We start from the raw sequence: 16,165 nt of genomic DNA, 5'->3' as shown, positions 1-16,165 counted from the left end.
ACTGTCAAGTAACCCACTACCACAGATGAAACTGTCAGAATATGCCAGACTATCTTCCTCCAGTAGAGCAGCAAACACACTCCCCTGTTTATCCATCAGAGTCCCATGTTTAAACCAATTACGGGCACCGGATTATAAAGCCCAATATTAAATCTGTCACTAATAGTTCATTTATCAGTCGCACATGATTTGGCTTGATTTGGATCATATAGTCACACCAGCTTATAGTGGTAAAAGACCAGCTTTAGACATTTGACTCGGCAAAAGAAGGGTCTACATGAAACAGTTGCTACTGAATCTACAGGAGCAAACAGAACACAAACGCAAACCAAAAGATTAACAGTATTTGCAAGGATGACATTAACGAATTTCAGAAGTTAGTTACATTTTACTCTTTAACTAAATTACAACAACTTCCTATGGATATTGTTACTAATAATTTAGTCTAATCTAAAAATTCTATAACATAGGTTGACGAGAAGAGACATTGCTTGGTTGCAGTGCTACGAGGGACTTGAAATATTAAATCTATTTAGTAACTAAATAAAACTTCTGAAAGCTTCTTGTGTTTACCTCTTACCTCCAAGTTCTTGCAGAGCTAATTCGAACTAGGATAATTCTTTTGCCCACAAATTTTCAACAACTCTGCCTGTTTCAGTAAGAATTTGTTCTTATAAATCATTGCCAAGCTTACGATATTACACATATAACAACAAATAAGTTGATTTTTTCAACATCCTTAGGGAAGGAAAAAATATTTTCATCTTTTCCACTCTATTAGCATTTAGGTGCTCAGTTCTCTAGGTGAAATGTGATTTGGATATTATTCCACCTCAGTATAATCTTGTAACAGAGATGTGTTGACACACACAGAAAAGGTTAATCTGTATTATCCATAAATTCAGTTAGATATCATTTGAAATTACAGATTGTTGTATTAAGTTTTAATCGATAAAGTGAAAAACAGTGTGTTACATAGAGCTTGAAGTAAAAAGAGGTCATGCCAAACCTTAATGGAGTCATTTTTGGATGTAACCTTGTTGCATTCCTCAGATACTTTCTGCAGCTCTTCTCTCAGGAAGTGGTTTTCATTGTTTAGAGCATGGACCCTGTGCTGTACCTCTTCATATTCATACTGGTACAAGATAAAATGCAAAGACATGATGATTTACATACCTTACACTTAGACAACATATAGATAATAATTACAGAAAACTTTAGGCCAGATGTATCAGGGCTATAATGTAACAGACTAGATCTAAACCCATTATCAAAGTCATCATTAGCAATGTACCAATATGCAGCTATAAGTTGTCCAATAATTTTAACATTTCATAGAGTTTAATTGAACATCTCCTTCTATCAAAAAAATCTACAAACAGAGGGGATTTAATCTAATTTTATGATTTAATAAATCAAGATGGTTGTTCAATATATATATAGGGTCATGTTGCTCTTAGAACCCTTAGCCTAAGAACTCTTAAAACCCTTAGCCTTATTTCTAGTATTAATTAGTGTTCTGCAGCAGAATCGGACATGCAAAAAATGACGTGTTTATGTATTATATTTTGAAATTATTTTTGAACACATACAACGATGCAAAAAACATTTATTCAGATTTAAATTCTGAAAATCTATTTAAAATTTAAGGTTCTGTAGCAGAACCTTAGTGGTCCAAACGTTCTATTTTAAGGATTGGTTCTCTCTTGAACGCAACCCACACAAAACGATGCAGAAAACATGTATTCAGATCTATATCCTGAAAATCTATTTAAAATTTAGGGTTCTGCAACATAATCTTAGTGGTTGTATGATTCTATTTTAAGGATTGTTTCTATCTTGAGCGCGACCCTATATATATATAGTTTAACCAGGAAATATAACCTCGACACGAGCCGTGCCACAGTAATAATAATGTTGTGTAGGGTACACCTATGCCAAACAATAATTTAAAAATATTAAATGATGTTTTTATCTTTAAGACCAATTTTTTTTTTATGTAGCAACAAAGAGCACATAATAATTTTTACACAACATATACTAATTTTCATTTTATAAACAAACCATAAATGCGTTATGTAATTTCATCATAAACTTTAAAATATATTATAATGAACTAAAAGAAGAAAATGAAATTGAGTACATTAAACTATGTGTAATATACTATAAAAATTGATGATATTTAAAAAAAATTCATAACATAAATGAAATCTCTAGATATATAGTTTATTGTGAATATAATACCTTATAATAATTTGTAATTTGGTATGGTACCCTATTTTTGGTTACCCATCAAATTGATGTGAACTGTTAAGTATAATATTAGAAGGAATTCATACAAGTGTCTAAAGTTCGTTTTTTACCAACATGTTAGATTTTAACTTTTACAATATCAATTTTAAAGATATAAATAAATGCAAATTCCTGACAATTACATATATTCTATTTTCAAACCATTAAAAAATACAATAATATAATAAAAATTACAGAAAAATAGACCCTTTAAAATTAACCCGAGCTTTGCACAGATGTAAGCTCCTACTATTAACTCAGTAAATCATATAGGTTACAAATACCAAAGACTAAGAAAATCCTACCTGTTTTCGTAGTCTTGATCTCCTAGCTGACTCCCAATTGGTTTGCTTTCTTTTTTCTCTCCTCAGCTCAAACTTGTCCTGTTAACCCAAGATTTAATTTTATTAAAACACTGGTATAAAATTTCAATTTATTTTTTAAAGAACTAAACTTGTGCATTTCTTTTCCAAACAGATGGAGTGATTTTTCTTCTACAATGACAAAGAAAGAAAAGTATATCCACGTACTTCCACTAGCTATAAGATTTTATATATAAGAAAGCAAAGTCAACCTAGAAGGGTGTCCCTAATTCCATATTGTGCTCCTTATGATGTAGAATGATAATTCAATTTTAACCCATATCCTTGTCAATAAAATTTAAATGTGAAAAAGAACAGATAAAAGAACAAACAAGTATGTAGGTTTCATACACGCCACACGGACCCTTTGATCAGGCTTCACCTGCACAGCCACTAATCCCGAGCAACGGAATCCGATCGATTTGATCTAGTCGCAGAAATGGTGTCCCTGGACCTTCTTCAAGCATCTGGTGAACATTTCCGTCCTTGCCAGCAGCAGATTCCTACATATGACAACTTAAATAAAGTGCTTTAAGAGCATCAAACTAAGATATTTCTTAAAAAAGGAAAAAATCAAGAAAAATGTTTACAAAAAAACTTAAGTCAAAAGAACTCAATTAAGCTGTGTCATATATGGCATAGGAAAAAGAACAAAATATATTCAGTTTTCAACAAACTTGAGCAGAAAAACTATAATCCGTATGAACCTCGAGGCTTAAGTTAAAAAGATGCTACAAAGTCAGAAGTGAATTCCAATTACCAAGGGCATAGTGAGATGAGCCAAGATTCCTCCTGGAGGGAATAGAGCGGGATACTGCAATGGAATTGCATAAGGAATATCCTAAATCATCAAGCAAAAGCTTCTTGAGTAAGTCATGGGACCGACAAAAAGGCCAACAAAGGAATCAGAAACACACAGCTAAGCATAAGATGATAAGATGAAGTAACACCTGACTTCTCCACATATTGGGATGGCGGGTAGAAGAAGCTACAATTGTGGCATAGTATGCCGCAGCTTTGCCATGAAAAGCCTATAAACAATATAGAGGTGTCAGCTGCTAAAGCTGCTAAAGTACTGTGCACCAGAATGATAAAAATATTTTCCATGAATTCAGAAAAGACAATTATAAAGCTTAGTTTTGTTAGGAACCTGCACAGAGCTTAGCCGATCAGGACCTGGAGCTGTTACTTTTGGCACTTCCTGCATGTTTCAAATGAAGAAGAGAACACGTGTTCCTTATCACCTTCCGTAGTATCCAGTGTTCCCATCAAACCTCAAATAATTTCTAGTTCCAATCTAATGGTCAAAGGCTAATATGTTTTTTTATAATTTGCTTCAGGAGTTTGTAGATGGGGAAAATATTGAGCAGTATGAATACTCTATCAAGGCTGGTTAGAATTGTATTTACCAGAAATTTGGAAATTTTAGTCTTCAGCTGATAATCCCAATTAAGCTTGATTGTACATTCCAAAAGGGTATAACTATACTTGTTCATTTCTTCTCTCAATTTGGATGATTATACATGTTCAAATACTGTATTGGAAAATAGGAGGTTCCCCATTCCACCGCCAAAATAATTTTTACTTGTATTCAGGATTGAGTGTGGTGTCTCACATCTCACAAACAAGGCCTTCCTGTTGGCATTTAAACAATTTGTTAGGAGGAGCAATAGAATAAATTATAATGGAATTTAATTTTATTTTTTGAGAGAGAGGTCTCTATAGTACGGGGTATATTTTAAGGAAGAGGCGATGTTGGAAAAAAGGTAAAAAGGGCTATATGTTTCCTTGAGTAGAGACATACCTGAACTGAAGAAGCCGGTTTAGAGTGCCTCATAAGTGTACCCTCTTCCCCGTCACTCATGAATCATGAACAAAAAATTTGTTACTGTACTTTCAAGGTTCTCGGCATTCAATATTGACGATTAAAAAATAAAACCTGAATGAATAAGATATCACAGGTTACCTTCATTCAGTATTTCAAAAATTCACATGCGGAACCATGTTGGAGATAAACTTCCGCTTCCTATAGACAAGACTTAAGTGACTTTCGGTGACTCAAAAGTAATATAGAATTCACCCTGCTCTGAAAGCATTCAACTTTAAATTTAATCAACCTCCCACCAGAGCTTTTCATATTTAACTTTCAGATTCTAGTATTTATTACAAATGAATACATAGTACATACACTAAGTAGTTTTGTTAGTACCTGCAACTCATATGTGTGAAGACTACATAAATAAGCACATTAATAATTGTAAAGTGCAATTGATCAAACTGTATAGTAGCTTGATCCACAACTTTAGATGTAGTATGTTATAGTCAAGCTCCAACTATCATTCTCTGGGGCTGACTTATGAGCTTGAAAGTTCAAACCTTTAAAGCAAGTATTGAAAACACAATAGATAATTATTGCATTGATTATGATTTTAAAATCCATATAGGTGGGGGACTTCACAATAAAAACGCTTGTAAAAACTTATGTACTATTTTTGTGACGGAAAAATCTCCCGAATCACATAATAACATAATTAAAACATATAGAATAAATTCTGCACATGAGAAATGACACAAAATAAGTATTACAACATTAAGAAATATAATTACGGCCTTAGGTGCAATCTTTTAGCCGTCAATCAATCTACACACTTCTTGTTTGCAACACTAATAAATCGTAAATTCAGCCTTTTAGAGCAATTATTCAAGGCAAATTAGATATTTAATAGTGTTCATTTCAGATCTGCAAGTGGACATTGTACAACATACCATCCATAACATATATCCTCCACAACGTGCAAACCACATTTCAATATAGTTAAAGAATATGTTTACAGTCTTCCCAAATAAAAAAATTTAACTTCAAAACACAAGTAAAAATCAACGACAAATGACACAAAATAAGTTTTATAACATTAAGATATATAATTACCGACTTAGGTGCAATCTTTTAGTCGTCAATCAATCTACACACTTCTTGATTGCAACACTAATGAATCGTAAATTCAGCCTTTTAGAGCAATTATTTAAGGCAAATTAGATAATTAATAGTGTTGATTTCAGATCTGCAACTGGACACTGTACAACATACCGTCAATAACATATATCCTCCGCACCGTGCAAACTACATTTCATAATAGTTAAAGTATATGTTTACATCTTACCAAATACAAAATAACTTCAAAACACAAGTAAAAATCAGCGACAGCCACACAAAAGTCACTACAAAGGTAAGTAAAAAATTCACGCACTTGTGGATCTAAAACGGAAAAAGGGGGAGAGGGGATAGGGGAGGGGGGAGGCAGTGTACCTGTACCTTATTTTTCGCAGAGTCACAGAGAGAGGACTGCGGCGAGGGTTTTGTGGACTATATAAAGGCCAGGGAAGAAAATCAAAAATAAAAATATAAAATTAATATTCATTGATATTTGACAGTTTGAAAAATTAAAAGAAAATCATAAATTGTTATTATATTAGATAATAACAAATAATTTATAATTTTAACATTTATCTAGAAAATTCCATGATTCAGTTGGGAATGTTTAGGATTCTATTGTATATCATTTTTATTGTTGAATAATATATGATCTTTTCGGGGACTCCCTTTAACACCTTCAAGTTTTAGATGGGTTAGTTAATTAAAAATTATTATACTCTACCAAAAATATTTAAGTAATTTTACCACCTATTACTAAAATCAAACACACTTAGAGCATGCCCACCCATGGACTCACGTCAATTCCATTACTTTATTAATTTACTTGACGCAGTAATTTTACAGGAAGCTGTTACAGATTTCACGATCAAAGCTCACCGAAAACAATTATTTTTATATTTTAACTCAAAATAAGCACATATCAAAACAATTACAAAATAGTTATCTGATTTCTACAACAAAACTTGTTTTACCGGCACTTTTTCTAACAGCACAGTAATTTTTAACCGCACTCCCAAACAGATCCTAACTAAAGAATTGATGGACTTCTATATTTTTTTTTTTTTTTGCCACAATGGACTTCTATATTATTAATGCCACAATAAAGAATTATTGTATCAGTGTACTCCCACCCTTATTAAACTACAATTTCAGGTAACACGCAGACTAATACTATTAGATAGACATTGTTAACGGAGAAAACTGGTAGGTCAACAAAGATGAGGTTCGCGGCGTGGATCAAGATTCTTGTTGGCGAGAATATAGGAAGTGGTTGGTTGTTTGTTATGGAGGCGGCTGCAATTGTAAGCAAAGGGTTCGAGATTGCTAACTTGAATAGCTCTCAAGAATGGTCGATGCCTATAATCTGCCTACGTACCCCTATTTATAGGGGATCAAGCCGGGACATAGTTCTTTCTCCTAAGAGACCCATGTGGGCTGGGCCTCCCCTTCTAGAATCTTCCTCCTGAAAGGGGCCCAATACGATGAGGCCTAGCCCTTTGGGCTTACCCCAAATGTAAAGGCACTACCCTACTCCCCGATAGGGACAACCAGCCAGACTACAGAGATAGGACCCTCCAGGGTGTCTTCCTTTCTATCCTCCACCTCCCAAGGAGGACAACTCCCTAGACTACAAGGTAAGGCCTTCATAATATAACAATGAGATCTACTCTTGCTCAAGGGCGTCCCCCTAAACATAAAGCATCTCTCACTGTCCTTCGGAATTAGGATGAAATGGACTTTCCTTGGCAAGTGGGCGTGTCAAAAGATAGGGCGCGCCCTGTCTTTTGACAGGGTCACCTTGAAACTGGGTTGATCTTGACTTTCCTGGTCCAAATAGACCTTCTCATGTGGGCCTGACCCATTTAGTTAATCTTCATAATTTTGCATATAACAACTACCCCCCAGATCTTGGTGACATTGAGAATGTTGGGGAGATCTTCTTGCTTTCCTTGAACATCTCTCCTCTTTTGGCTCTTCTTCAATTTGTTTTTACTTCTTCTAATTAATTCGGGCGTGACAGGATTCGGCGCGCCCTATATTGCCGACCGTTGAAGCCCTATCTTGAACAGCTGTACCCCACTGCTTCTTATTATTTTCTTTTTCTTTTTTTTTTTTTACACCCAGGTATAAATACCCGATTCCTTTCATCCTTCTTCATTTTTACTTTCTCAATTTAAAACCCTCGTCGCCGTCGCATCTTCTACGAGCTCCACAGTCCACGTCTGAGCTCCATTTTCCTTTCTGAGACCAGCCCAGAGTTCTCCACGTCTTAAGGTACACGCCAATGTCTTTATCCTTTTATTTCACCGAGCAATTTGTCAGTTCTGAGCATGTGTCCTTTCGTTTTCTTCAGTGTTCTTCATTTGTTGATTGTATGTATATATGTATGTATCACTGTTTGATCTTGTTTCCTGATACCTTGTTGCTTAAAACACATGTTTGTGGTATCTGAGGTACGGGATATTGATGTTAAGCGCATTCCGTAGGGATAGCTACGTAGTTTCTTAGATGCGTATAACTGAGTTTATATGTAACTCGTGTCCCCACGTTTTCTGTGGTATTTTACTTTCCTTATCATGGCGCGCCCTATCTTTAGGCGCGCCTCTCTTTTTTTAACATTGTATAGCTTTTTGATTCTTCTGCACTTCTTTTGGATTAATCCCTCTGTACATGCTGTTTCTTTTCCAACTTTTCGTTATACTGTTACTTCCTCTTCCTTCACTTCATCTACATCTCGGCGCGCCCAGTGATCTCAATTCATTTCTCTTTCTTTTGCAGCTGGCTAATCTGGGCGCGCCATATCCTCTTTCACCCATTCCATTACGATCCCTTGCTCCCCAATTTCCCGTGACTATGGCTGAAAGTGGAGCTTCTTCCCTTGAATTGCAAGAGACTACCCGGGTGGATATTAACGAGCTTTTAGACCAAGACGAGCGAGATCTTCACAGTTTTCTTAAAAAGAATCATGTCGTTGGCTCTGATGAGGACCAGCCGGATAATGTTATGGAAGAAGAAGTAGGAGATGAGGCTGATGAGAATGATGAAGATTCCGAAGAAGCCGCAGCTGAGGAAGAAGCCAGAACTCAATTCAATACTACCCTCAGATGAGGTGTAGAAGAAAGGTGTAGAAAAAACCTTTCTTCTACACCTGGCCAGACGAAAGGGTCAGGACTCAATTCAATACTACCCCTAGTAAATTTTTTCTTATTAGGCGCGCCGTATCTTTATAACATCCTCCTGTATTTCCTTTACTTAGACAATTCTCTTATATGTTTAGTTGAGCGAAAACAATCTGTGCTTACGGGGCGCGCCAAAAGACGGGCAGAGAATATTATTAATTTACCCTACGAGGCGAAGATCATCAATCACCTTGTCACTACCGAACGCCTGAAAGAATATGGCTTCCTGAGCCATGCTGTAGGGAATATTTGTTCATATCAAGACTTTTATGGAGGCCGCCCTATAAAGAGAAAAGCCAAGGAAGTAGAAGAACTTGTCTCGGAAGGAGAGGCTGGTAGTGAAAATTCTGACGGATATGGCGCGCCAGATCCTGGTATTCATGCGGTTTTCTTTATGTCTGTTATCTACCTTGCTTTTGTTAGCTGTATGTTACTGTTTATCTATACTGATGTTTTGCCTCCTCTGGATTATTTATGTTGTTTTTAGATGATTTTATGCTCATGTCCTTATGTCTAGTTGGTGCTAATGTATACCTTGCCTGTATTTGCAGATATGTCACTTCCAGCTGGTTTCGGAATCAGTACAGGGCGCGCCAAGACTCAGGGCGCGTCTGGTTTGAAGCAGCCAACCAAAATTTCTGTTAGTCAGCCAGCCCTCAAACGATCTCCTCCTAAAAAGAGGGACGAAAAAAGGAAAGCTCAGGAGAATGTCCTTATTCCTAATAAGAAGCTGAAGGGAACGGAATCTGCTTCGGAATTCCCTTATGAGGCTCCTGTCACAGCCGCAGGCGATTGGTTTGCTAAGATGGCAGACGTGTACCTGGGTCCTGGCAGGTTTCATAACTGGCAGCAGAGAACTGGCGAGCAGGCGGCCGAAGCATGTAGGCGCGCCGCAGGTGAATTGTTTTTTCACTTGACCTGTAACCCCTCTGATACCGAGAAACTTAAGGCACGCCTAAATGCTGCAGAAGAGGAGAACAGCAAATTACAAAAACAACTAGAGGCGTATGAGAAAGCCAAGTCTTCACTGGAACAATTCAAAGCGGATGCAGAGAGGGACATTGCCAGGCTCAAGACAGATGCTGACAATCTGAGGATTGATTTAAACAAGACGGCACAAGACTTGACTGCAGCGAGTGAAAAGGTGATTTCTCTGGAAAATAAAGCCGAAGATCTGAATAAGCAACTGGGCGCGTCCTATGAAAAGGCTTTTGCTGATGGTTTCAGGAGCTATGTTACGGGGTTCTTGGCGGTCGATCCAGATTATGACTGGGGTAAGTTTGTCCCTTCTACTCGCACTTGGATTGAAGGATTCAAAGTGGAAATGGCACAGGCGATTGAAGAGAAAAGGCTCGCCATCGAACTCGAGGCTGCCGCTGAATCTGCCAATAAGTTTCTCGAGCAAGAGTCTCCTAAGACGGCGCGCCTTGATGGTGAAAAAGCTAAGGAAAATGAAATACCAAGGCTTGAGTTTGCAGGCAACACCCAAGAGACTCAGACTACCGATGATTCGGGAAGCCAGCCCATTCCACCTGACTCTTCTCAAGACCAAGTTTAGTTTCTGTTTTTTACCGTCGCTAAATATTTTATTAGGGTGTGGGTCCCTGTAACCCTGCAACTTGTACGGATTATTTTGATACCTTAACCTGGATTCTGATAGGAGGACGCGCCCTATTATTATCCGTTTGTATGCTGTCCCTTTATTTAATTCTGAGTGTAATTTTTCTGTTTGACATCGGGACGCGCCCCTTCTTTTTTTTTTTTAGTTATTCTTTGCTTTTGCTAAGTGCTTTTGTCTATGATTTGCTTGCTTCCTTTTCTTCCTTGTATTGCATTCTGTATGTGGACACCTTTTTTACAATGATGTGTTATAAAATATTTACAAGTGGCAACCTGGCGCGCCGTATGATTTGGCGCGCCCCGTCCTGATGCTTATTAGGTTAGAGAGAGCAGTCGGGTTGATAGTAGCTGGTCGCTGTGCTGGACTACCTCTCCTACGAATTTATCCACAAAGCGAATTCCTAAGAGGATTTGTTATCCTTAGATAACTTTATAACCTGCTAAGCTGTTAGCAAGCAGGCGCGCCCCATGTTTGGGCGCGCCCTGTGTTTACAGGCAGTAAAATGAACTAAAAAGCCTTATCATTCTCTATTGAAAAGTGATTACAAAGGATATTCTGTCATATCTGTTGACTACATGTTGCTCCTACTGATAATACTTTTCCAAGTGCTCAGCATTCCATGCTTTAGAAATGGGCTCTCCTTGCATATCTTCCAGATAATAGGCTCCTCCAAAGATCTCAGCTCGAATGCGGTATGGTCCTTCCCAAATTGCACCGAACACTCCATGACCTGGCACTTTCATCCCTGGCATCATCTTGCGCAACACCAAGTCTCCTACTCTGAATGGTCTAGGCTTGACTCGACTGTTATAGAACCGAGCTGTCCTTTGCTGATATGCTGCCAACCTAACTTGCGACTCCCTTCTGACTTCTTCCAACATATCTAGATGTAGCCTCTGGTTGACAACATTGTCCTCTTCCTGGAAGTGGTCTCTCCTGAAGGAACCTGCTCCGACCTCTACTGACACCATTGCTTCACATCCATAGGTCAACATGAATGGCGACTCCCCAGTGGTTGTCCTTGGCGTAGTGTTGTATGACCATAGTACCATTGGAAGCTCCTCCGGCCAATCACCTTTCTTCTCTTCCAACTTGGACTTCAGCGTGTGTTTGATGATCTTGTTGATTGCTTCAGTCTGTCCATTGCTTTGTGGATGGTACACGGCTGCAAAGTTTCTCCTTATATTCAGGTCATCACACAATTTCTTCAACTCTTTGCTGTCGAACTGTTTCCCATTGTCAGATATCAACTTATACGGGATACCAAATCTGCACACGATTGAATTGAATACAAAGCTTGTTATCTTTTTAGCAGTAATGGTTGCTAGAGGCGCGGCCTCGGCCCATTTTGTAAAGTAATCTACTGCCACTACTGCATACCTGACTCCTCCTTTGGCTTTTGGAAGCTCTCCAATGAGATCTATCCCCCACAAAGCGAATGACCATGGACTAAGTAACGGAGTCAGACTTGCAACAGGACGAGATGAATATGTGGCAAATCGCTGGCACTTGTCACACGCCTGCACGAACTTGCTTGCTTCACTCCTCATAGTCGGCCAGTAGTATCCTTGCCTAAGAATCTTTAAAGCAAGTGAACTACCCCCCGAGTGATTGCCACATATTCCTCCATGTACTTCCCCCAAAATATAGTTGCAATCGTCCCCTGCAATGCACTTCAGCAACGGTTGATTGAACCCCCTCTTGTACAAGACCCCATCATAAATGACAAATCTTGCTGCTTTATATCTGAGACTCCTTGCTTCCTTTACACTTTCCGGGAGCTGACCCTCCAGGATGAACCTAAGTATAGGGGTCATCCACGTATCCATAACTCCATCCTCTACTTCCATCAGATCTTCCCTAAATTGGGTAACCTTCTGTGCTTCTGACACACTTGGCTTCTCCTGAACACAGAATTGGATAGTTCCCAGGAGTTTAGTGTCCCTTCTGGAACTGGCTTTGGCCAATACATCAGCACCCTCATTTTTCTCCCGCGGGACCTTTTCCAAATGTACCTCTTTGAACTTCTTCATCAGTCCTTGTGTATGGGTCATGTATAAGTTCGTTCTCCAACCCCGAGCCAAGAACCCCCCGTTTACCTGATGAACCACCAACATAGAATCACTGTATACGATAAGGTTCCTGGCCTTCATTTCTATGGCCAAGGATAGACCATTGATCAAAGCTTCATATTCTGCATCATTGTTGGTTGCAGGGAACCCCAAGTGGATGGCGCTTAACAACCGACACCCCCCGGGACTAACCAAAACTATCCCCACTCCAGCTCCATCTGAGTTGACAGCTCCATCGACATGTAAATTCCATCATGCATCATCTTCTATCAAAAGACCATGAATGGGTTCAACAACTGGACTATATGGCACTATTGCCCACTCCTGAGCATCATCTTCAAATTCCAACAAGAAATCAGCCAGGGCTTGTCCTTTGATAGTAACCCTAGGCTTATAATCCAAGTCGAACTGTCCCAACTCAACAGCCCACTTCATGAGTCTTCCCGTGGCTTCAGGCTTATGCATAATCTGACGTAGAGGATAAGAGGTTCTTACCTCTATCTTGTGTGCCTGAAAATAAGGACGAAGCTTCCTTGCTGCTAAGATCAATGAATATACCAACTTCTCCATGCTGGTGTATCTTGTCTCTGCATCCTGTAATCTCTTGCTAACATAGTATACCGGGAATTGAACATCCTTTTCCTCCTTTACAAAGACAGCACTGACTGAGTATCTTGAAACAGCTAGGTATAAGATCAATGTTTCTCCTTCTGCTGGCTTGGCCAAGAGAGGTGGCTTCCCCAACTGTTCCTTTACCTTTTGGAAGGCCTCTTCACATTCATCTGTCCATACAAACGTTTTCCCTGCATCCTTGATAGCCTTAAAGAACTGCTTGCATCTGTCAGAGGACTTGGACACAAATCTATTCAATGCCGCTATCCTTCCTGTAAGGCTCTGAACCTGCCTAACATTCTGAGGAGACTTCATATCAAGTAGTGCCTTGATCTTTGCAGGATTAGCCTCGATTCCCCGATGATTTACCATGAACCCCAAGAATTTTTCGGACTCCACCCCAAATACACACTTCTGAGGGTTTAGCTTCATTCGATACTTCCTGAGTATGTCAAACATTTCGGCTAAATGTTGAACATGCTCTTGCGCCTCTTTGGACTTGACCAGCATGTCATCTACGTAAACCTCCATAGTCTTACCAATCTGTTCTTGAAACATCATGTTCACAAGGCGCTGGTAAGTTGCACGTGCATTGATTAGTCCAAACGGCATCCCTATATAGCAATACAACCCCCTGTCAGTTATGAATGAAGTATGTTCTTGATTTGGCTCGTGCATGGGTATCTGATTGTACCCTGAATAGGCATCCATGAAACTTAATAAGGCGTGCCCTGCCGTGGCATCCACCAACAGATCTATCCTCGGAAGGGGGAAGCTATCCTTTGGGCATGCTTTTTTGAGATCAGTGAAATCAACACAAGTCCTCCATCTCCCATTAGGCTTCTTAACAAGGACCGGATTGGCCATCCATGTCGGGTAGAAGGACTCCTTAATCAACTTAGCGCCTAGCAAACGGTCGACTTCTTCTTTTAATGCCCGGGCCCTCTCTCCACTAATAGCCCTTCTCTTCTGCCTTACCCCTTTCTTGGTGGGATCAATATTTAAGTGATGGCTCATTACATCTGGATCAATTCCTATCATGTCTGCATGGCACCAAGCAAAAACATCCAAGTTGCTTCTCAGGAAACGGATAAGGCTTGCCTTTAACTCCCCTTTTAACTTGGACCCTATCCTTAATATCTTGCCATCTTCGGCCTCTCCAACTTGGATTTCAACTGTATCTTCAGCGGGACCAGTCTTGGTCGACTCCAAGGGCAACCTTGGGTCTAGATCAGACTCCCCTTTGGTTCCGGATGTCTCCCCTTTCTCCCATACAGAACAAGGCTTAAGTTCAGCGTCCGAGTCTACCTCCATTACTTCTTTCCCTTTTGATTGCTTGAAGTTATTCTCTTCCTCAGGAAACTGGACGAAGTAAGCCATATTGACTACTTCACTGGCATCTGCACCCGTGGACTCTTTCAGTGACCTACCTTTCCTGAAACCTTTGAGAGATTGCAGGTAACACTCTCTGGAGTCATACTGGCACCCCCTCACCACTCCAATTCCCCCAGGTGTTGGGAATTTCATAGACAAGTGATATATTGATGTGACCACTCTCATCTCTTTCAATAGCGGCCGCCCAACAATGGCATTGTGTGATGAGTCGTGATCCACAATCATAAAGTCCATGACCTGAGTGGCTGAGCATGTTCCTTCTCCTAGAGTTACTGGGAGCCGGATTGTTCCCTTTACCTTCACAGCCTCTCCTCCAAATCCATAGATATACACATCCTCAACTTTCATATCTTTATCTGGGAGGCCAAGCTTCTGATAGGTGCTATAATAAAGAATGTTGACAGAGCTCCCATTATCAACAAGTACCCGGTGAACATTCATTGGACCAATGCGAAGAGCGATCACCAGTGCATCATTGTGGGGGTGGTGGACCCATCTTGCATCTTCTTCTGTAAAAGTTATATCAACAGCTTCTCCTTTAAAGACTTTAGGAGGCCTAGATGACAAATTGTGGACATTAGTAAGGGGCCTACCTTTAGCCTCCTTAGCGTATCTCTCCATAGCCTTAGTCCCATCTCCAGCCAAATGTGGTCCACCGAAGATGACATGGATGCTTCCTTCTTTAACGAACTGGATATCTTCCTGCTTCCCCCCCTGTTCATCGGTGTAGCCGAGTCCCCTCTTGTCCTTGGCTCAATTATCCCGTCGAGATCGGGCTTCACGGACTATCTACTCGCTAAGATGACCCTCTTTAATTAGTGACTCGATTTCTTCTTTCAACTGCCTACACTCATGGGTGTCATGCCCAGCTGATTCATGGTACTCACAGTACTTATCCTTGTTCTTGGCTTGCCAAGAATTCAAAGGCGCTGGCCTGCGGAAAAGCCCTTTGTCACGATTGACCTCGAAGATGTGTTCAATTGGTGCGGCTAGTGGGTTCCAGCGATCTCCCCTTTCTTCGTAATCCCGGGGGGGGGGGGGCGAGTAGTTCCTTCTGTAAGTAGTGTTGACCCGATTGGGACTACGTCGCCTCCCTCTTTGCTCTGGACTTGGAGATCGGTCTCTTCTCTTTGGTCGGGCCTTATTGGGGCTCCTTTCATTCTTCCTGCTTTCGGCTAATGACTGTTCAACATTCTTGTACGCTTCAGCCCTTGCATAAAGATCTGCCAAGGACTTGGGATCATTGCCTTGCAAGTGCTTCCAAAAGTCGGTTCCTACTCGAAGCCCAGCCACCAAGAAACTCTTCAGTGTTTCATCAGTCGCCCCCCGAACATTAGATGATTCAGCATTGAAACGTTTGAAGTAGGCATGAAGAGTCTCTCCCTCCTTCTGTTTGATGTTTGCCAATTTGGTCACTGGGGGAGCATACTTGACGGTCGCCTGGAACTGAGTCAAGAACATAGTCTGCATGCTTATCCAAGAAGTGATGGACGCTGGTTCTAACTTACGAAACCACTGATAGGCGTTGTCTTTGAACGTAGCAGCGAGGAGTCAACATCTAACAAGATCTGGTATCTGGTAGAAACCCATTTCAACGTTGAACCTCCCAAGAAATTCGACAGCATCTGAATTGCCATGAAACTTTAGATCAGACGTGGTGTTTCGGTAATTGGCTGGCAGTGGGGCCTCTATCACTT

At 40.0% G+C, this 16,165-nt stretch overlaps 1 protein-coding gene across 1 annotated transcript; it reads right to left on the bottom strand.

Moving 5' to 3' along the window:
• Positions 1–15,257: 15,257 nt before the first annotated feature.
• Positions 15,258–15,938, bottom strand: LOC108221359 (uncharacterized). The gene has a single exon (XM_017395242.2). It carries the CDS (start codon positions 15,936–15,938, stop codon positions 15,258–15,260), a length of 681 nt encoding a protein of 226 aa, XP_017250731.2.
• Positions 15,939–16,165: the final 227 nt, after the last annotated feature.

Source organism: Daucus carota, chromosome 5, assembly GCF_001625215.2.
Source record: "Daucus carota subsp. sativus chromosome 5, DH1 v3.0, whole genome shotgun sequence".
NCBI classification, from domain to species: Eukaryota; Viridiplantae; Streptophyta; class Magnoliopsida; order Apiales; family Apiaceae; genus Daucus; species Daucus carota.
Note: the sequence above shows the minus strand (reverse complement) of the source record. Positions and strands in the feature narration are given on the sequence as shown.

Bases quoted from the DNA above. Each gene is read 5' to 3' on its own strand.
- LOC108221359 (XM_017395242.2), bottom strand. From the start codon at position 15,938: ATGCAGACTATGTTCTTGACTCAGTTCCAGGCGACCGTCAAGTATGCT.